Raw genomic sequence first — 22,381 nt, 5'->3', positions numbered from 1 at the left:
TCTGGGCATGGGCAGAGGGACAGCTCCCACCGGCCCAGCTCTTGACTGTCCCGGGCGAGTTCTCTGAGGGTCATGACTCATTGCCTGGGGCAGGAGCAGCCCTTGCACCTGACCTGTTGTAACACTTCTGACAGGAATTCAGAGACACCGTGGGCCACCCCAGCTTAGCCGCTTTGCCCCACAGAGCCAGAGATGTCCCTTAGCCTGGAATGATCCTGACTCCCTCACAAAGGGATTCCCCTGCAGAACTGAGGGTCAGAGACCACCCCAGAACTCCATCTCCATCCCCAGTGCCTGTCCCCTTCTTCGCTTTGCCCAGGCACCCACACCTTTGGCATGCTGTTGCCATCAGATTTCCCCCTTATTTGTTCAACAAGAAGAAGGCAGAGCCATAGAGTTTGGGTTGGTTCTGATGGCACCAAACCACGATTTCCCAAATCTAGCATCTTTGAGTGAGAGGGACCTCTCCTGGGCCTCTTCCCTCCTTGGCCTCCTTTCTCGGCCATCAGAACTTGAGACCCACACCGCACAGATGAAATATCATGATACCCATGAGCGACATTCCCTGACTTCTGTGGTCTTTTAACCCAGGGCTTAGAAACAAAACAACAACAACAAAAAACCCCTTGTACTTTTCTCTCACCCGACTTGTAGGAATGTCTCCTTCCCTTGCCCTTATCCCTCCCTGCCCCACCTGAATGAACTGGGTCACCTGAGGATGCTCTGGGTGTCCTGGCTTTCCCTGGTTCAGTCTGACTTGTGCGAGCCTCACCTTTGCTGAGCAACCACAGGAGACTTTCTCTCCCCTTACAAATGAGCCCCAAGTCTAGGGGGCTAGGCCTACCCCTGCCACCCCTCCAGCTTCTCTTGTACTGTTCACTACACCCTTCCATTGCACATCCTCCTGCCACTCCAGGCAGGCTGGAAGACATGCTTGTTACAAACAAGGGAGCGAGGACATGACACAATGAAGCAATAGCCCTTGTATTGAAAACTACAGCATTGTTCTCACATAGGACTTTGTGTAAAGCCTAAGAGAATATGTCCTGCTGTCATGTGAAGACAGATACATTTTATTCTGATTAGAGTACACTCCCTTTTTTGGAATTCTGGGAAAATTACAAAAATCCAAGAGAACTTTGTGTCAACTAGTGTGTTTAGAATCTCTAATAAGACAGCTGGTACCACGTCATCTCTGACAAGGAGGTGCCACCTAGGGGAATCAACTCGGCAGGGGAGGCTGCTTTAGAAAACCCAAGATCAATGTGGTGGGGTGGAGAGAACATTGCCCTGGGGTTTAGGAGACCTAATTCTCTCAACTTGCTGTGTGACCTTAGGTCACTTTGTTCAGCTTTGAATCTTGTTTCCTCCCTTGTAAACTGATTGAGTGCAGGAAGAGGAAAGCACCTTTCATTCAGAGGGTGTTTGGAAATGCCTGGGGGGTGTTTTGGAAGGTCACAACAACTGGGAGATGCTACCAGCACTAAGGAGCGAGGCCAGGGATGCTAACAGTCCTGTGGTGAATGGCCAGTCTCATCCACTGTGCTGATGAACCCCCTCCCCCACAGTGTAACATGGGGTGCTCTCTGGGTGCTTTCCACTCCGAACTCAGTTCTGCAAGCTACTTGCGTCTCATATACACCCCACTCTCGTTTCTGCCTCAGGAAGCCATGCTGGTTTACCCTTTCCCCCTTCTGGGCCTCTGTTTTAGTCTTGAGTCTGGACACACAGCTCAGAACTTAATTGGGAGAGTGGCTGTAGGAACCGCTTGTAAACCACAAAGCAGAGTACATATGTGGGTTTTTTGTTGCTACTTTGTGAGTAAACAACCCTTCCCCAGCAACACTGTAAACTCTTGGAGGGCCCAGACCCTGCCCTGTGCTTTGTCTCTGTTCCTCAGGATGCCTAGCCCTGTGCTCGGCACACTGCAGCCAGTCAGGAAAGAATGATCTGTAGGGCTGGACGGGACCTCGGTATTGGCCCGATCGAAACAGCTTCCCTGATTCCAGATTCCACGTTCTTTCCTCTTTACCGTGTCACCTGCCTCTCTTGTTGACCAAGGAATTCAGCAAGTGTTCCCCGAGTGCCAGATGGTCCCCGTGGCATTCAGCTTGTCTACTGGCCCTCTTCGATGGGAGGGACTCCCCCATCCCCCACATTGGGCTATTTCCACACTAGCTCATCCTGCTCCCCGTCAACCCCCAAGCTTTCTCCCATCATGGAGGGAACTGCGCCAGGCCTGGCCCTTGTGCGGAAGGGTGGCTGCTTCAGGATGTTGTGGCAGCACATTAGGCCCTAACCAGAGACCGTTGCCCTGAGAGGAAAAGGCCAAAGAGAAACCTGAAGGTCCACTGTAGGTGCCTGAGAGATCCTTCAGAGGAGGACCTCACTTTTACCTTTTCTAGAGGATGCTGGATTGAGAGACAAGTGAACGTTGTTAGTTAGCAACAGGCCCCCTGGATTGTGCACCAGAGTGGAACTAAGCGCTAGGTTCTTCACAGAGGTTATGCCCTTAATACAGCAGTGGGAGAAACTCAAGTTAGACAACAGGAAGAACTTCCTAGGAGCAAGGGTTGTCAGCACAGGAAAAGAAGCCGGGGAAGGAGATCATCGATCTCCATCTATAATGCATTCATTTGGACGTTTATTACACACCCCTATTTGCCAGATATCCCACTAGGATTGGAGGATACAGAGAGGTCTAAGATTAAGTCCTCGCCTTGAAGCTCATAGTCGTATGGGTCACTATAATCATTATAATTCAATTAGATGAGTATAATATTAATAAGGTAGATATATTAAGCACTATGTTTTACATTTAGTAACTCGTATAATTCTCGCTACTAGTGTGAGGTAAGTACTATCATTATCCCTGTTTTACAGATGGGAAAGTGGAGACTTAGAGATGTCAAGTGGCATGACCAGGATCACGCAGCTAATTAGTCTTGTGCTGGGGTAATGAAGGTGGGTGCAGCACTAGGTACATGGAGGAGCTCAGTCATCATCACTGAGGGAGCGTGTACAGAATATTGTAAGCACCCAGAGGACGCCACACCAGGTCTGCCTGCAGTGACCTTGGGGCATGGTTATGCCTGGGGACAGGGGCTCATCTCCTGGTCACTCTAACTGCCCTTTACCTGGCCGCAGAGATGGGGCAACCTTAGCCCACGGTGGAGACAGTGCAAAGGGGCCCTGCTTCTTGGGCTTCTTCTCCAGCCAGGTGGGGACAATCCTCCCAGGCCCGCCCCAGCAGAGCCCAGGGTCTTTGCCTTTCTCTGTTTCTTCTCCCAGAGGAAAAGTGCAAACAGAATAACTTCACCAGCACCCTTGGGTATCAGCCAGATTGTGGGGGGCGGGGGTGTCCCTTATTGCCCCACCCCCCTCCAGTTTCGGATCTTGCTGCTGTCTGTCCCCTCAGTTCCCCAGCATCCTCCGTCTTATCAAACCCTGTTCCTTGTCTCCATGGTGACACTGCCTCACCCAGCTTCCTTGGGTGGTCTGGTTGCCTCACAGGGTAAAGCTCTGAGAACATTTTCCTAATGTGCGGCCAGAAACTTCCACTTCCTGTGCCCAGGGCTGCCCCTCTCTTCTCTCCCTTCCCTCCCCTCCCTCCCCTCCTGCCAGCGCCCCCCCCCCAATGGCTGTGTCCAACTAAAAGAACATACAGCCCCTCTGGGTCCTGCAAGAAAACTTAAGAATGGGGTTGCAATGCATCCTCTCAATCCCCCCACAGTTGGAGAGAAGCAATTTGCAGGGCTCAGTGCAAAATGAAAATGTGGTGCCTCCTGTTCAAAATGTATTAAGGATTTCAAAACGACAACAGCAGAGAATGTAACGAAGCCGGGCCCTTCTGAGTGTGGGTGTGTGTGCAACTGCACAGGTCAGGTCGCACTCCCAGGAAGCCGGTCCTGGAGAGCGCTCGAGCGTGCGTGCGTACGTGCGTACGTGCGTGCGTGCTAATACGCATGCGTGCACACGTGTGCATTCGTAGTGGTCACTGGGCGATAGTAGCGGAGCGTTTGAGTTCGGGCATGGGGTATCTAGTTCAGCCACAAGTTGGACCCCCAAACAGTGTCACTGAGCGACCTGTGCCCCTTCCTGGGGCCAGGAGATAGGCCGGAGAGGAGCCCTGCAGCCGAGAGCAGGAACCCGGCTTGCCAGAGTCACACAGCCAAAGGTTTCCAACCACGGGAGTGAGACTTGGGTGAGGCTGTTTGTTTCTCCCAGAGAATCCCTATCTTGATAACATGTGATGCTCTGAGAACGTTTATGACTTTTAATAGTACACTAGTCAGATGTGCGCATTATAGATACACACGTGTCCTCACACATGGCACACGCGTGCCCAGCACCCCACAAGACAAGCACACCCAAGAGCTCATGTACCCCAATACAGGCCCCCCCTTGTAGATACCGACAAGTTCATACAGCCAAGCAGATGCAGCCACAAGCAAACCCCAGGACCCCCCAGGATCGGACGCCCTCTTATTTGCCCTGGGTCCAAGCAGGGCCTGAATGTGCTTACTGGCTTGCACAAGGACAGCTGACCCCCCAGGAAAGTCCTGTCTCAGAACCAGCACTCCATAGGATGACCCCTGTGTTCAGAGTGCCCGCATGCTGCTTCCCTCCTGGAGACTGTCCAGGCATACCTTCCTCCCAGGCAGGGCCCCGTGCCTCTTGCCAGGGCCCTCCGCCATTCCCAGGGCCTGTGGCATCAGCTTGGAGGATCTCAGCTCTGAGACCTGCCTGCACGTTCCTCTCTCAGCTCTAGGCATTCCTCTTCCTCTCCCTTTCCTGGGCACCAACCCTACCCCTCCCCTTTTGTGAGAGGGCCAGGTCTGAATAGGGCTCCCCGCCTCACTGGAAATCCACCCTCCTGTGCACTCCTCCCCTTACTGAGCCCTGCAGCTGGGCTGTGTGTTGTCTTGGGCAGGATGTGGGGGCGGGTTGGGGGGTCCAGGCCCCCTCCTCCCCAGGGGAGAACAATGAGGCCGCTAGTCAGGGTGGGGGGGCGGAGGGAGTGGGGTGGGGGCATGGAGCCACATCAGAGCCTCTGAGGTGCGGCCCCTGGAGGGACAGCTGAGTGATGAGGTCTGAGTCACATGCCCCGCGTGCTCCTTGAACTCCCGCTCCCGCTCCTGTGGAGACACGTCCAGAAATGCACAGGGTAAATATTTAGAGGTAATTGTTTTTTTGGGGCACCTCGTGCCTCCCTGCCTGCCTGAGAATGAACCAGGTCCAGGACTCGAAGGGGAGGAGTCCAGTCAGATGCAAGTGTTGTGGGCCTCACCATTCTTTCCCCCTGCCACTGTCTGGTGCACCCCTGCATCCTCACCTCTCCGCTGGAAGCCCAGGTTAGTGGAGCCTCGATACATCCCAAGAACCAAACTCTGACATAAAATCCATCAACAAACTCTCTTGGTTCTGCTCCTTAAACCATGGCCATCAGCACACCAGCCCCCCCTACACCCCCTTCTGCCTAGCCCTCTTCTGGATGGAGTGGGTCCAGGGATGGCCCTCCTGTCCCCACGCGGAGCAGAGAGGGAGCTGTGGACGAGAAGCAGCCCTGAGTTCAGCAGGCCCGTTCCTTGGCTCTACCCTGAACGGAATGTCTTCCTTCTTTAAAGGACATGGCATCCGGACTCTAAGCTTTATCAAAGATAAAACATTTGAGACTAAACAGTCTTTTTATAGATTGGAACTGGGCTCCCCAGCACACATTTCCCCACCATCTCCAGCCTGCCTTTCTGATCGTCCACACAGAGCACACATTTCTTGGAGGAAAATGGAGACATTCAGGTTTGACAGCAAAAGTGCATTCCCAAGGAAGGGAGAAAGCTGCAGGCAGGCCTGGGGGTGGTGCCCAGCGATCTGGTGGTCTGGTTTGGACCCACCTCTATACCCCTCAGGGAGGGTGCTGGCAGAGGCAGGAAGCAGCTGTTAAGAGTTTGAAATAGGATGGGCCCCAAATGTGTGAGACACACACACACACGGACTCTGAGACATCACTGCTCAACCTGGTAGAAACTGAGAAGGAAGTGCTAACACAGTGCAGGACCAACCAATGAAAGCACCAACTCCTTCCCACCTAGCTCCTGGGCCTGTTGGGTAGGACATTTGCCCACAGGTCTCTGAGGGACAGGTGGAAGAAAGAAAGCAGATATTAATTGTGTATGTACTATTTGCTAGGCAGTCTGTAAGCATTGGCTCCTTTGTAAGGACCCTAGGGATTTGGTGTTATTCAACCCATTTTTTAAAAAAAATTTTTATTGTTATGTTAATCACCATATATTACATCATTAGTTTTTGGTGCAGTGTTCCATGATTCATTGTTTGTTCATAACACCCAGTGCTCCATGCAGAACGTGCCCTCCTCAATACCCATCACCAGGCTAACCCATCCCCCTACCCCCCTCCCCTCTAGAACCCTTCAACCCATTTTTATGGATGAGGAAACTGAGGGTCACAGTGGTTAAGAGCTCAAGGTCTGATAAGTAAGTAGAAGACAGAGTTGACCTCAGGGCCTTTTGACTCCAGAGCTCAGTGTTTTTTCCTCTGGTTTCTTGAATGTGAAATGGAGATAACAGTGGAACCTACCTTGGGGCTGTTGTGAGGATTCCATGCAGTTATTTGGTTAAAGGTTAGCCAGTGCTTGACACAGTAGGCCTTATAAGTGTCAGCTGTTAATATTGTGGTTATTTTGTGTCAAGGTATCTTTAGAGGACAGTGACTGTGAAACCACCCACGGGGCCTCTCACATGGTATGGGAAGGTTGGAATGATCCAAGGTAGGAATCCATGGAGGGATCAGGATCCGCATCAAGAAGCTAGGCATCTTTTGGGACGTGCTTGGAGGTCCTCTGATAGCAGGAGTCTACGGGAGGAAAACCAACAGGAAAGCAACGGGCAGAGAACTCAGACAGCAGCGAAACCCCACTGGTTCTGGGATAGAATAAAAGAATTATCCCCTGTGGCCACTGCAGGGATGAGCACACCAGCGTGTGAATATTGCACGAACCTGCTCCGTAGAGCTTAATGGCAGTAATCTCTAGGCTTCAGATTCCCCTTTGGTAAAAAGAATGCATGAGGTGTTGCTTGTATTAAGTGGACCCTCCCCTTCTGCTCTGAAACTCTACGAATGGTTCTCTAGCTTCTCCCATTACAGGGAGGTCAGTGTCCTTCATAGTCCTAACCACAACCACTCCTTGGGGAGTCTGGCGGTGGGAGGAGAAAGGCAGAAGGCAAAATTGGAAACTATGGAGGGAATGCACATATGTGGACCTGGAAGGCCTGACTCCCAGCCCAGTGCTCACTCTTAGACACTGCACATGCTCCTGCCAGGCTGGCTTTGGAATTAGATGACATGGGTATATGTGTGTTGGGTATGCTGCAGGAACAGCTGGGGCTCTGTGGGTGTCTGGACCTGGACAGCACAGGTTGGGGCTGATGGGAAGCTCACAGCTCCCCTCCCATTTTCTCTCCATGCAGAGACCTGAGCATGAACAACCTCACAGAGCTGCAGCCTGGCCTCTTCCACCACCTGCGCTTCTTGGAGGAGCTGTGAGTAGATGCTTCATGGGACTCGGGGGCGAAGCTTTGGGACCACTGATAGCTCTAGGAGCCAGGGCTCCCCAGGAGGAGGGCTGGAGCTCAAAGGGAAGGGACTGGGAAGCTGTTCTTGATAGCAGGGTATTCACAGATACCTGGGCCAGCTGTGAGTCCCAGGTGCTGGGCAAGACCACACAGTATAGGTACTCTGAAATCTGGCTCTTGGTCCTCCCTGAGGCCAGCTCTAGTTTGCAGCTTCCCCTCTTTCTGTCAGTGGTTGCTTCTCTTCCTGGGGGTCATCTTTGACCTGCTTCCATCCCTTGTGTCCAGCTACCAGCCACCCCCACATCCCAGTGGTTCTTTCTCTGCAATGTCTCTTACCACCACCCCTTGTTCTCTATTCCCATTGCACCAGCCTCCTTTCAAATATACTCTGCCCATCGTCAGGGAGCATCTCACCAGCTTAAGAACCTTCTCTGGCTCCTCAGTGCCCAAAGGATCTACTTCTAAGGCTCTCCCCCAACCTGGCCTAAATCTACCTGGCCAGCTTTGCTCCACTGAGGCCGGTCATGTTCACTATCCTGGTTTCCCCTCCTGCATTTGAGCAGGAGACTTCCCCTTCAACTGGTGCCCACCATCTCAGGCACAAACCTTTCCTCTATCATTGCTGAACACGTAGGTCCACTTCCTCCACCAAGTCCTCCCTGGTTAATGCCTTCCCACGACTGTTGCTCTCCATCTGCGGTCCTTGGGGCTAGCCTCAGACTCCAGGGGTGCTCATGAATAAATCATCTCTTCAGTTAGAGTGCCCAGCCTGTCTGCTTGGGGAAGCCAGGTCACTCTGCTCCCAATCCTTGCATTCGTCCCAGACCTGTTCCTAAACTCCAACCTCCGTCTCCAGCCTGCTTTTTCTTGGTTTCGCACCACTGTCGATCCTCAGGGCTCTACTAAGGTTTGCTTAAACTGTGCAAAGCATGGGCTCCTGGCTCTGGAAACATTCACAGTTCCACCCCAACCCTGGCCTTGCTGCTGCCCTAACCGATTTCCCATCTCCATCCTAGACAGTGCTCCCCCAAGATGCAGTCAGCCTGCCCCTGCTGGAGGTAGGATTCGGTCAACCCCCAGAGCCATAGTTGGGTTTTCTAGACCCCGTACTTATTGAGCTTCCCCTCTGTGTGAAAGACAAGCTCAAGGTGCTCTGGGGGAAAACAAGATAGAAGTTCAGGGAGCTTCTAGGTGAGACAGCAGAGCTGTGCCCAGCAGGTGAGCAGGGGGTTCTGTGTAAGGAAGTGGCCAGGGTGCGGGGGAGGGGGGAGGCACCTCTAGCCTATGGATGGGGAAGCCTTCCTGGGGGAGGAGTATTAAGCCAGGGCTCAAAGGAAGTGACAGAATTGGAGGCAGTAAGGGGCCTTCTGAGGTGGAGGTGCCACATCTTGGGTGGGAGTGAAAAGCAGGTGTGAAGGCTGAGGCGCTGGGGCAGGTGACATCCATGGCACAACCTGAGAACCGAAGGCTCATTTTCCTTCCATTTTCAGGTCCCTGAGAAGGGGCTAGGCCCCTTTTAAAGGTTCCATCTAAAGGACCTTTCCATGGTAAACGCCCACCTATAGGATCCAAGCTTGGGGACCTCAAATATCATGATGCCTTTCCACACAATTTTTTTTTAAACAACAAATACCAAATAACAAGATTCTTATTAAAGATATATTTTTTAAAAAGAAAACAGCTTCTGAGGTATGTCAGCCCAGACTGTACATCCATAGCCTCTCATTAGGAATCGAAGTACGTAATAATGTCGCTGGGGACTTGGGAGATCCCAAGTGCCTTCTGCATCATCCATGGCTTGACTCTGCTCAGTCTGATTTGGGCATTAAGGATATTCTGTCACATTTGCTCCCGTTAGAATTGGCGATCACCCCATGACAAATGTGGAGGTGCTTCATTAGACCCGGATGTTGGACTAATTCTAATACCCCATTTCCTAACCCTCCTGGATTAACAGGGGTTAGCTGTGTAGTTGAGGGCATGGGGAGACACGGTCCCAGCCTGTCTGTGCCTGGCCCTCCCCTGGTGACAGGATGCAGTGCAGTTCGGCAGTTGAGGGTGGCGGGTGAGTCATCCAGGTTAGCAGAGGGGAGGATGTGACACTCTGGAGCGGACCAGAGCCTAGAAGTGAATCAGGTCTGGGTGACAACACCATGCTCGGCCACTGCCTAGCTCTGGCAGCCTTAGGGGAAGTGACTTGATCTTCTCCCTGAGCCTGAGATTCCTCCTTTGAAATTTGGAGATAATTCTAGGCACCTCACAGGGTTATTGTTAGAGTTAAGTGAGAATGGGAGTGAAGCATTGAACACATTGTTGCTATCAGTAAATGCTAGTTATCACGCCCCTCTCCCCTCCCGAATCCCAAGACGCTAAGGGTGGTCCCCCACTTTTCCCATTTGGGTTCCCTGCCAACATCACTGACGCTTTTCCCTGGTTTGCAGGCGTCTCTCAGGGAACCATCTCTCACACATCCCGGGACAAGCATTCTCTGGCCTCTACAGCCTGAAAATCCTGTAAGTATAAGTCTTCCCCATTTTCCACAGAGATGCAACCTTGAGAACTGTGGGCAGGTTGGAGATTTGTAAGCCGGGTCTTGGTTTGTCACTGGCTTGCTTACTTCCTCCTCTTTACTTTTCATTTTAATTGTGATTTCCATTTCTTTGCTTTCACCATTTCTATAACAAATTTTCTGATTTGTAAACAAACATTTCATTGCACCTGATAGTTATGGCAACCCTCCACAGACGACAAGTATCTTTTTTTTTTTTTTGGTAATGTGAATAATGACCAGAGAGGCAGGTCTTTGCTGTCCCCTCATGAGCCCTATTGGGCCAGGAGAGGAGGAATCCAGATTGGATTTCCTTGGCTGTTCTTCCTCCTGAGATCCAACCTTGGTCTCTGCAGCTCTGAGTCCCCTTTCCCACGGTAAATATCTCGCAGCCCTGTTTTCAGGCTTCTTCATCCCATCCCATCCCCCTCTTCAACCTTTTATCTTTCCTTTAAAGCAAAAGGAAAGAGAATTGGAGAGGACCTTGTGTTAGTTCACTAACTTACCCCCTTGCTATTGAACTCATGGCCCATTTTAGAGAAGGGAAAACTGAAGCACCATCTCCTTCCATCCACATCCATGGCTCACTTTGTCCCAATCAAGACTGTCTCCCCCAGAGCTCCCCCCATGTTCTTATGAGGAGTGAGAATGAAAGTTCATAGGGGGAAGTAGATGCACGGGGTCTGAAGGTGGGTACCACAGGTTCCTGGGGAGGGCACATCACCACAGGGACGGGTTTGGGAAGAAAATGAGGATCTTGAAGGCTGATCCTGGAGCAATAGAATTTGGAGCATTTGGAGCTTCCCTAAGCTGGTGAGCCATTCCCCAGCTCTGCTGCTCCCTTAGTCCTCACTTGACCTGCAGGTCTTCTTTGAATGGTTGAGCAGGTAGTTTACTGCACAAGAACATCTGGCTGAATGGGTTAAAAGAAGGGGCTGAAATCCAGACCTATGCCTGGCTTGGGGCTATAGCCACCTAGAAAGGAGTATCGTTTTCAAACGTGCTCAGAGTTGTTTATGGGCTAGTAATGGCCTTGGCCCCTTGGCCTGTGAACTTCTGGCTTTTAGGTGGTCAGCAGTCCATGGTCCAGGCTCAGCACTTTCATGTTGCCGGTCTTGAACACCTTTGGCCTTTAGCCTTTCTCTGGATCTGCCTCTGAGTCTCTGACTCCAAGGCTGTCCCAGTCTCTTGTCATTCCCTTCCCTTCTGCAGTGCCCTTGGATCCTGCGGGGTCTCTCCCCAGCCTCAGTCCCCAGGTCTCTCCCGCCTTCCCCTTCTCTGTCTCAGCCCTTGCTCTCCCTCCCTCTGCCCCTCTGTGCCCCGCCTCTCACTTCTCCTTCTTCCTGCTTCTCCTCTTGGTCTGTCTTGATCCCCGTCAACATCGCTGCCCCGGGGTGTGGAGAGGCATCCTGAGCCAGACGCAGAGTGCAGGCAGCCTGCTTGGTGGCGTGTCTGTGCCCAGTGGCAGGCTCAGACCTGCAGCCAGGATTAGAGAGCGGGTTCTGTTTGCTGGGCCTTCAGAAGATGTGAGACTCATGTCCCGTTTCTAAGACTCCAGCTTAGAGATGAGCCTCCTCTTTCTTCTTTGCCTACATTAGGCAATAAATCAAAGCCTCGGAGAAACCACAAGCCTCCCGCCCCCTTTCTGCAAATGGCGCCCTTGGCTCCATGAGCTGGATGGCCAGGAGAGGCTGCTGGTTGGAGCCAAGGACAGCCGGAGGCCCGCTCCCCACTCTGCCATTGGCCCCCACGTTACCCCATCCTCGAAGACCACCTGGTCCCCCAAAGGCTTCTCGTCAGTTCTTTGCCTGCAGAGTTCTCTACTTGAGAGTTGAGTTGGGTGGTCTTGGGGAGCTTATTCTCTTACTCAAGTGCTTCAAAGCAGGGGATTCCTCCTGCACCTGGGCAAGAAGGACTTTCTGATGCCTCATGTCAGTTCTCTTGCCGCCCTGTCCTTCCATGGCTCAGTGTTCAGTACTGCAAGAAAAATAGAGCAGTAAGGGGCATCTGGGTGGCTCAGTTGGTGAAGCATCTGCCTTTGGCTCAAATCATGATCCCGGGGTCCTGGGATCCATCTCATGCTCCCTGCTCAGCGGGGAACCTGCCTCTCCCTAGGCCTCTCCCTCCTGCTCTGCTCTTGCTGTCTCTCTCAAAATGAATAAATAAAAAGTCTCAAAAGAGCCTTGGTGACTTAAAAAAAAAAAATAAGAGTAGTAAAGCCCACCATCAGCGTAATAATCTCTTTTTGTACCAGGATACTGTCCCTTTAGCTACTCCCCTGTCTTCTTGGGGTCTGAGACTCTTACCTGAACTGCATCTTCCTTTCTCTGAGGCCTGACTGTCCCTGCAGGGCACTCTGCCTCTTTCCTCTTGGAAGCAAAGGACAAAGAAGGGGGAGATTCCCTCTCTGATCTTCTCCTAAGTGACAGTGGCAGACCCCTCCCTCTGTCCTTCCCACCGCAGCCCCACGCCTGCCCTGGAGGTGTTACTCTTGGATTCCCTCCTTCCTCTGCGGCTTTTCCAAGTCTTGGAGCCTGTAGGCTCTGGCCAGGCTCCTGCGGAGAGAGCCAGGCCTGCAGGGGATTTCCAGTCTCACGCCTTTTCTCCAGACTGTAGGTGGGAATGTCTGTCCTCTAGAGTTGGGAAGCCTGAGGCCCGGGGTTCACTGCCTCTGCCCCTGCCCACGGCCACCATCGGCCACCATCGGAACTGTCCTAAGGGAAGCATAGCTCTTGCTGCTGCTGGTATGTAGAAAAGAGCCTTGGAGGGCACCTGCCCTGTGTGCCCTGCCAGGGTGAGGGAATCGCGGAGGCTGGAGCTCCTGCATCCTGACCCACAGCCTGAGGGTGTGGAGCTGGCCTGTGAGGGGGCTGTCCTGCCCTCAATGGCTCCTGCCTCACACTGAGGAGGAAGAAGGGGAGGAGGGAGGGAGAGAAGTAGAGGGGAGAGAGAGGGGATGGAGGAGGGAGAGAGAGAGAGGGAAGGGGAGAGTGGCGGGGGGGGGGAGAAGTAGAGAGAGGAGAGAGAGGGGATGGAGGGAGGGAGAGAGAGAGAGAGAGGGAGAAAGTGTGCCCCAGCCACCTCTTCCCTCACAAGCCTCTTTCCTCACAGCGGCCCCCCTCCCCTCAGAGAGCTGCGTGAGGCTTGAGCCTTGGTGCCTTTCCTGCCTAGACCGCCACCTTACCTATGTTAGGCCAGTTTGGCTCATCTAGAAAGACTCCTGTTGGGCCTCCGTTGCTTTTCACCAGACCCAGATCTGGGAAACGGGGGTTGAGAGTTGAAGGACTTGCTTCCCCTCCATGTCCCCAAGAGGCTGGGCAAGGGATTTTCCCCAGACTACCTACGCCTGGTTTGAGCCCCAAATCTCTGGGAGACTGGTTTGGGGTTCCTAGCTCATGTCACCTTGGTGATGCCTGAGTCTCAAAAAGGGCAGCTTCTTCCCGAAGCCCTTCCAAAGCCCTGGCCGGAGGCCACCGAGGGGTGGGGTGGAGTGAGTACCTCTCGGGCCCCATCCCTGAGGGACTCTCCCTGGGTTGTCCTCTTTACACTGTATTGAGTGGTCTTCTGTTGACATTGACTGTGTTTACTCTCCACCTGGCTGGACAGCACCCATGCCTGGCCCAGAGTCGGGCTTCCATTGGTGTTGATGAAATGAATTGGACTGACCTAGGGAGGAGAGACTTGTGAGCTGTTTTAGAGTGGGTACTTCCTGCCTGGCTCATGGGAGAAGGATGCTAGGCTCTAGGAGCCCAGGGAGATCCTCTGAGCCATTCTTCTCCAGGAGGTGGAGCCTACTGCCCTCGTCCTGTCAAGAGACTGGATGTCAGGAAGTGGGTCTCATGTGCAGCAGATCCCAGAACAGGTGGCAAGGAGGACGCTCAGACTTTCTCAGTTTTCTTGCCTTTAAAACGGGGACATTGGGATACCCTTTCCAACATTTTTAACTGCAGAAACTTAAAACACAAACACCTCGTGCAGAAGTCATGATATATAAACAGATGAGGGAGGATTTCTCTGGTTACAGTGGATGAGGGGGGTGGATAGACCCCAGGCTGTCTTTTGCCCATCCACCCCAGTGACCCCCAAGGCCCCTCCACAGAACCAAAGGAAGGACCTTTGTCAGCCACTGGTGGATCACCTCTCTGGAACCTTCCAGCTATTAGCGCTCATGGTTCCTGCCCCCAAATGCTTTTTAAACCAGAGAGATATTCCTCAGCAGTGCTTCACGGGTGACCAAGGGAGGAGTCCTGAGGGCTGGGCTTCCCCTAGATGAATGGCTGCACATTAGAGTCACCTGGGAGCTTGCCTAAAATCCCTTGCCTAGAGATTTGGCCCCAGAGATTAATCAGGCTGCAGTGTGGCCTGGACCCTGGGGTTTAAAAAAAAAAAAAAATCTTCCCAGGTGATTCTAATATGTAGCCAGGTTTGAGACCCACTGCATTGGACAGACTCTGGCTCACCAGGCAGAATCAGGGCCAGTGAGAGAGGCAGGCAAATGTGGTCACAAAAGCAGTGGCCTAGAAGATAAGACTTGGGCCTTAGGCCTGATTTGGCCTTTAGTTTGCTTTGTAACTGAGGGTAGGTCACCTCCCCTTCCTGAACCCCCATCTCCTCATTTGGGAAACAAAGGGGTTCTTCCCTTCTAAAGGTGCTTCCAGCTTTGATGACCCAATTGTGTTTCAGTAAAGGAGTGAAGGCTGGGAAAGGAGGCCAGGAACAGCAAGGGAGACAGCGCCAGGCCCAAAGCCAACCGCCATGCTGACCTTCAGCTTAGTGGGTTTTGATGCCATGAAAGCAAGGACTTTCTTGACGAACAGACCGACTACCTGGCATGGGATAACTTCCCTGGCACTGGAAGGATGACTGTGCCCTGCGAAGGTGCTACAGCATCTGTGTTGGCAGGGAGGTACAATTCGGAGACCTTAAAGATCTTTCCAGATCTGGGATTTGACAGAACAAAGGGTAGGGGGATCTGAGCAGGTGATGGGGGTAGAGATGCATTGCGATGCTCAGGGGAGGTGGGGTTCTGCCCACAGAGTGACTAGATGCAGCTTCTGGGGCCCCTGGAGGCGTGGGGGCCTGTGAGGTGGCCTGAGCAGCCTGTGGCCCCTCCTGTTTGCCCAACCATCATTTCTCCATCTCCTTGCTCCAAGCATCCTGCGGCCTCTGGGCGAGAATCAAGGCAGCCCGCTGAGATCCCCAAGTGAAGTTCCCACTCTTTAGATGCTGGAGGTCGACACATCTAGAAGGATAGAAGTACTAAGCAGGGCGGAGGGCAGGAAATGTCTTGGGTCCCTGAATATTTTAACTGAGTGAGGGTTTATTTTTGCAACCTCTGGTAGCCTCTTCCTTTGAAAGATGAGAAAATTGAAGCCCAGAGAGGGGAAGTGACCTACTCAAGTCATCCAGCACTGATAAAACGATGTCAGAATTGTAAGGCCGCTTGCCGTGCTACTGAGCGCTTCTGTTGCCTGAGATACTGCAACACATGCTGTGCTTTACGGGGGTTATTTAATTTAATCCATTTAATCAGTGCGTAAGGTCATTATCATCATCCCCAGTTTACAGATGAGGAAACTGAGGCCCACAGAGTTGAAGTAGGAGCTTGCAGCTATTGCATCGCTGGACAGAGGCAGAGCTTAGGACCCAAATCCAGGCTGGCTGACTTCAGAGCCTGTTGTGTGACTGCTACACTCTAAGGAAGTCTGGGAGGCTCAGGTTTAAATTCTACCTTTTTTTTAAGGTTGATTTTTAATTAATTAATTATTTTAAAGCAGGTTGGGGGAAGCATCAGAGGCACGGGGTGGGGGTCGCAGTGAGGAGCCCAAGTTGGGACTTGATCTCACGACTCTGAGATCACGACCTGAGCCGAAATCAAGAATCAGTCGCCTGCCTAACCTACTGAGCCACCCAGATGCCCCTAAATTCTACCTTTGAAGCAAAATTGTAATTGAAAGGCCCCATCCTGGGCTGTGTGGAGCCTGGCTTGGAGGGGTCTGGGGAGTGTGCTCCTTCAGGGGCACAAAGTATGAGCAGGAAGAGACCCTGGGCACTGCATCTGCCTGCAGCCTGGCCCTTCCCTTCGTGCTGTGCTCAGCCAGCCTTGGGGCCAGGGGCAGGGAGGACCCCGATCCCAAGGCCCCAGTTCTCTGCAGTCCTCAGGGTCTGGCTCTCTTCCCCCTTCCTCAGCTTGCCCTGCAACAGGGGCTCCTCTCAGTCTCCAGGCCAGGCCCACAGTGAGGCCAACGCTCTTTTGTTCTTGTGGTACTGTGGTTTGGTTCATGTTTGGGATTCTTACATATCTATAAAAGGAGTTTAGGAGAGGTAACAGGGGTGGCTCTGACGAGGACAGTCACATAGGAGACGTGGGTAACTACTCAGGTGCATTATCTTCCCACTCTGCATTTTCATGGCTAGGTGTTTGGATGCTGGGAATAAACCCTCTGGGGTAAGCTTGAGTCAATACATATAAAGCTCTATGACCAGACACATCAGCTGCTACTATTTTTCAACTTAAAGACTAGGAAAGGAGCTACTCTTCCTGAAGCACGGTGATCTTCCCTGAGTGATCCCGAGCAAGAGGCATATCTCTGCTGAGCCTTCCCTTCTGAAAGATTGACAAGTCCATACCTGGCACTCAGTAGGACTCACTGAGTGCTCATCCCCTCCAGGTTCCTGAGACACCTGGCCTATCAGGATGCACCCCTCACCTCTGGGGCCGTGTGTGGCCCCGGGGGCTGTCGGACGGGGTGCTGTGCAGGCAGGCTGGGTTGGGACAGGGCCCATTCACTCTGCCTAGGGTACCGGGCAGCTTCCTTCCTGGTTCCCCAGCTATTCTCTGGACCCCAGAGCACCCACAGTCCGTGTGCCCTCCTCCTCCCCATTTCTGGTGTCCAGCTCTCCAGGCCTACAGGTAAAGAATGTCCGGATGGCAGTGCCACCCAGGGGCTTTCCTATCCTTTCTTCACTCCCTCCCTCCCACAGATCCAGGTGAGCAGGATCCTTGCTCAGGGCCCCGTGTCTTAAGAGTCTCTGTGCCTTGGGGTACCTTTCTCAAACATGTTTAAGGCCAGCTGTAATGCCTGGGGTCAGCAGAGCCACCCGGAGGGACCGCCCAGGCCTCCTGTCTCCTCTCTGTGTGCTCTCTGACCCTCTGCCCTGCAGGTCAGGTTTCCCAGGTGCGCAGAAGAGCTCCACCTATGGGATGGTCCTGGGGTCCTGTGGCCGAGCCAGTTCCAGAAGAGCAGCCTACCGAGTGGATCGTGTCCGCTGGCTGGCATGTTATTTCTTCTGTGGGACCGTGTGAGATGGGGCCATCAGAATAGTGCTGACATGCTGATCTGGGGTGCCTCAGATTGTTTCTATAGACATGGATTCCACAAAAACATATTTGCCTGGGGCTCTGCCTCCCAAGGGGCGGTCTTGCCCTCATCCACATCTCCCCTTCCCCAAAGACACCTCCAGCCTTTCAGTTGCCTGGGGAGAAAAACTTACATTTCCCAGTGTCCTTCCTGACCAAACTGTGACAGAATTGCAAGTGTTCTAACTTCCAGCTCATCTCGCTTCCCCAAGATGTCTTCTCTGCTTTTTCTCCACGGTCCTCTTCAGCCCTGCCTCATCCCAGAAGCCCTTCTGAGCCCTCTCCAGCCCCAGGCACAGCCCACAATTCCTCGGCAGCCTCTGAACCCCCACTAACAGGGCAGGGCGCTGGATCGGGACTCTCTGGGGCTCGGAAGCTGGGGCAAGAGGGAGGGGTCTGGTGTGGGTCAGGGGTCGAGGGAGGAACCCCCCAGCTGTGCATGCTGTGTGGGTTCTCCAAGCCCTTCCCTCCCCTTACAGGATGCTGCAGAACAACCAGCTGGGAGGAATCCCCGCAGCGGCCCTGTGGGAGCTGCCGAGCCTGCAGTCTCTGTGAGTCACTGGAGGGCTGGGCTGGGGAGCCAGCTTCCTGGGGCCTGACTCACAGCCCCAGGCCCCCTGCCTCGGCTTCCCCTCCTTTCTGCGGGCCCCCCTTTCTCACTCCATGTTCCAGACAGCATGCTGCTCCAGGCTTTGGTTTTTTTCGGGGTTTTTTGTTGTCGTCAGTGTGTGTATGTGTACACTTGCGTGTGTATTCGGGAAGGAAGGCCCTGAGCCCCCACCGGAGGACTGTGGGAATGGGACCTCCCTAGGTGGGGCCACCGGGGCAGCGGTCCTGGGGTGCCTGGCGTTCTGCCACAGAGCCTGGGGGGGAGGTTGGAGACTGCCACCCCAGAGAAGTGTCAGGAACGGGCTATCTCCCCCACCTAGCTTGCTCTAGCCCCCAGGGCTTGCGGGGGGCGGCGCTAGGCCCAGACACCCATTTCCCCTACTTGTGGGTGGGACTGCATTCAGGGACTCACTGGCCACTCAGGAGAGAGCCATCTCTTCAAGGAGCCCTGCAGTTCCTTTCTCACCCAGTAGGGGCTTCATGGAGGCAAGACTGAGTCTGAGGGCAGGAGCAGAAACAGGTGTTATCTAGTGATGTGAGCTCGCCAGCTGTGATCCTCTGGGCCAGGTGCTGAGTTTTATTCACACGGTGCACATCGAAGGGCCTGGGTCCTAGCAGGTGCCTAATACAGGTCTGAACCAACTGAATTTTCAAGTACATCTGCATCTGGTGGGAGAGTAAATAGATGTTTTGGGAGAAATCAAAGTTGAGAGACAGGCATGGGCATAACATTTAGCCATGGGGGAAACTGAGGCACATTAACATGCACTGTGTCAGGACGAAGGCCCCGGGCATCCTCAGCCTGTGGGTTCTGCCGTGGTCCCTGTCCAGCCAGTGGTTGTGTCTGATTCTAAACTGTCCAGATTCTCCTCAGGTAGAAGGATGAAGGAGGTAGCAAGGTGGCTTTCCTTCTCATAACCCATATTCAGGCCCCACTGCACCATAAATAGAGGGGTCCAGCCGTGGGGGCCCTGGCCAGCTATCTGTGCCACACCCACACATGGTCAGGACTTTCCTCCCCTACCCCTGCCCTGGCCGTCTCCTACCCTCCTGCTTCTGTGTCTGCACCCCAGCGCCCCCCCAGCTGCCCTCTTGGCCCGCCCCTGCCTCCACTCACTCTCTCACCTTCCCACCCTCCGTCCCAACAAATGCTGGGCCTCTGGCCCCAGACACCTTTTCTCCCTCCATCCAGGTTACCGCTGAACTGGGCAGGTAACCCAGCATTTCCCTAGAGGCCAACATCAGAAGATCAAAGGCCAGCAAATCCTGTGCTTGATCTCCACCCCCCAGCACAGACTAAACATTTGCTTAGGGCACCAGCAAAGCAGGGGCAGCCAAAAATGGAGGGGTGCGTGTGTGCAGAATTTGACATTTCATCCAAAGCGTCAAAGAGGTATTCATTGGGGAAAAAAATTAGAATTTTGCTGGGTTTCACACTTATTTTAAGGTTAAGTTTTGTTTGTTTTAATTGTGAATCACATCTTTTGTCTGCTTAGGGGTTCCAAAGGTCTTGTTTTTCAGACCAGGCATGATGCTTTGGGGCTATCAGGCAGTTTCTTCTGCACTTTCTGAAAAATGGGCAGCCCCTGTGGCTGGGGAAACTAGGTAACTGGCTTCCACCTGCAGCCCTATTACTCTCCATGGTCTGGGTGGGTCAGGGCAGGGGACAGAGGCCCAGTCCCCCACTCCCGCAGTGTTAAGGCAGATGAATAGATTTTGCCTCTTGCAATCGTGTGAGGAGCGCACTGTCCTATGAAGCAGAAAACTTGGCTTCAAGTCCTGGCTCTGATCCCAACTATTGTGTCACTAACCCTCTCTGTGCCTCAGTTTTTCCACCTTAAATTTGGGGGTAATTATCTTCCTTGCCTATCTCACAGGGTTGTCAGGAAGATCAAATATATAGTAAACAGAAGAGGGATTTGTAAAAAGAAGACTCCGCACAACTGGGATGTGTGGTGATGCTATTATGTTATTATTCACTTAACTAGTCATTGATCTATTCATTTTACACATATTTTTGAGGCTTTGCTGGGGAGGCAAAACCTGACTTGCATCTTGAAGGATTAGCAAGCGTCAGTTGGGCGAAGAATCAGGGAAGGACATTCCAGGTCGAGGGAACAGCACATGCCAAGACACACAGATGAGGAACCCAGCAAATTCTAGAGACTTTACAATGAAGTGAGTCTGGCTGAACTGTGTGTGTGTTCGGGGACTGGTGGGAAGGCCAGTGGTGGAGAAAGATCTGGAATTAGTAAGAGGTAATGCCTAAAGAGTAAGCACGGACCTTGCTAGGGATTTGAACACTGGTGAGCCACAGGAGAATTTTTAGCAGGAGAGCAGTGTGATTGAGTTTGCATCACTGAAAGATTACTTGGGCAGTAGTTATGGAGGACAGCCTGGAGATGTGGAGCCAGTAAGGGGCTGGTGAAGCAAGGGAGCCTAATGGCAGCTGAAGAAAGGGAGGCATAATAAGATAAAAGAAACTGCTGGACTCTAGAAATATCAAGATGACATGTCATCAGGACTCTGGATCGGATGTCCTGGGTCAGCTCCTTCACTTACTACCTGTAGGACCGTGAGCAGATTAGTTACCCTCTCTGCTTTCGTTTCTTTATTGGTAAAAGGGAGGTGGTGTCTGTGTACCTCAATAGGATAGAATGAAATGAGCTAATATACATAAAAACACAGTACCTTTTGTTGCTACTACTACAGTTATTTCTAGTAGTCATGGTATGGACTGGAGGTGGGAGTTGAAGGGGAAGAGGAGTCAAGTTGCTGGGCATGTCTCTGGCTTCCACGTCTGGGTGGACAGAGAGGCTGGTCGCGGAGAGCCTGGCACATGGTGAGATCACAGTAAGAATGTAAGTAAGTAGTGATCCCCAGAGGATGAGTGCTCTGGGGAGGGGCACAGGGAAAGGGGAGACACTGATGTCCCTTTGGACCTCTTGAGTTTGAGGTACCTATGGGTAGGGTGACCAAGCATCTCAGACAAACTGGAAAGGGGGTCACCCCACCTGTAGGACATCTGTGTGTGTGTGTGTATGTGTGTGTGTGTATGTGTGGGTGTTAGGGAGAAGAGGGGGAGTGCATAATCCAACTCAAATGTTCTATTTGGTTGGTGTTATTTCCTGAGCTTTTGGAAGCTGGGGACCTCTAAATGAGGCTCTGTCCTACTAATTCAGATTCCTCCATCTCAGGCAGAGACAGTAAAACCAGCCCAGGTTTGCTAGGCTGAAAGGGGACGGTGGGAGCAAATGACAATTTTGGGAACCCCTCTGTGTGTCAGCGCTACGTGAGATGTTTTATGTGTGTGATCTGACTTCATTCTCACAAAAACCCCTTCATGATTGCCTTCTCTGTTGGCAGATGAGGAAATAGAGGCTCAGGTAAGTTCAGGGACTATTCCAAGGTCAGAGCTAGTGAGTGGGGAAGGCAGGGCTATACCCCAGTGTTGTTGCTGTGCCCTTTCCATCATGGCTGCAAGGGAAGTCACTTTTGGTGGCTATCACGGGGTGGCCCTCCCTCCTTCCTGACAAATACCAATAAATAGAAATTCCCTCCTTCCTGTAGGAAGCCAGTGGGTCAGGGAGGCAGTATATAGGAGACACATCCCTGCCCATGTCTCTCCTGGGGGTGGTATGTCCTCTCCAGAGCAGGCCAGACCCACCCAGGGGCTCAGGTCCCTAGGAAAGGCTGTTCTTTGCCTCTAAAAGGCAAGGTCCCTTCACCGACTCCTGTGGACATTCCTGGAACCTCAGCAAAGTTTCAGTCTCCTGTGGTTCACCTTCTACCAGCTAGAACCAGACACTGGGGAATAGAAAGTAGGTTTGGATTGATCAGGAGTGGGGTCAGGTTTAGGGGATGGGGCCCTCGGTGACCAGTCGGACATGGTACATAGGCTGTTTGGCTTGGCACCTGGGTGGGTAGCACCCAGCTCTACAATACAGCCTCCCTGGATACACTTGCTTCTTCTCCGACCAATGTGGGAGGGAGAGGATGCAATGCCAGATGTGTCACTCCAGGTTTGAGCCGAGGCCAAGAGAAACCACGGGAAGCTAGTGGAGCCTGGGGGAAAATAGAAACTGGGTGGGGGTGAGGCAGGGCCAGGGGGAGAGTGCATGGAAAAGCAGAAAAACAGCCCAGAAAGACCTCAGGATGGGGCTGGGGTGGGGCCCGGGAAGCGCAGGCTGGCTGGTCCCTGGAGAAGAATCAGAAAAGCACAGTGGCAGGAATAAAGGGGAGAAAACAGGAAAACAGCCCAATCCTGGACAC

At 52.8% G+C, this 22,381-nt stretch overlaps 1 protein-coding gene across 1 annotated transcript in view; it reads left to right on the top strand.

Annotated features, from left to right (window-relative positions):
* The window catches only part of LGR6 (leucine rich repeat containing G protein-coupled receptor 6), a 115,995-nt gene that overhangs the window by 20,556 nt on the left and 73,058 nt on the right, over positions 1 to 22,381 (top strand). Inside the window, exons 2-4 of the mRNA XM_028120320.2 lie at positions 7,488 to 7,559; positions 10,034 to 10,105; positions 17,980 to 18,051. Of these exons, the coding sequence (XP_027976121.2) occupies positions 7,488 to 7,559; positions 10,034 to 10,105; positions 17,980 to 18,051 (216 nt within the window). The remainder of the gene's footprint in view (positions 1 to 7,487; positions 7,560 to 10,033; positions 10,106 to 17,979; positions 18,052 to 22,381) is intronic.

Source organism: Eumetopias jubatus, unplaced genomic scaffold, assembly GCF_037043125.1.
Source record: "Eumetopias jubatus isolate StellerSeaLion01/CBP00866 unplaced genomic scaffold, mEumJub1_p1.0 scaffold_12, whole genome shotgun sequence".
Classification (NCBI taxonomy): Eukaryota; Metazoa; Chordata; class Mammalia; order Carnivora; family Otariidae; genus Eumetopias; species Eumetopias jubatus.
This window is presented reverse-complemented; position numbering and strand designations above follow the sequence as displayed.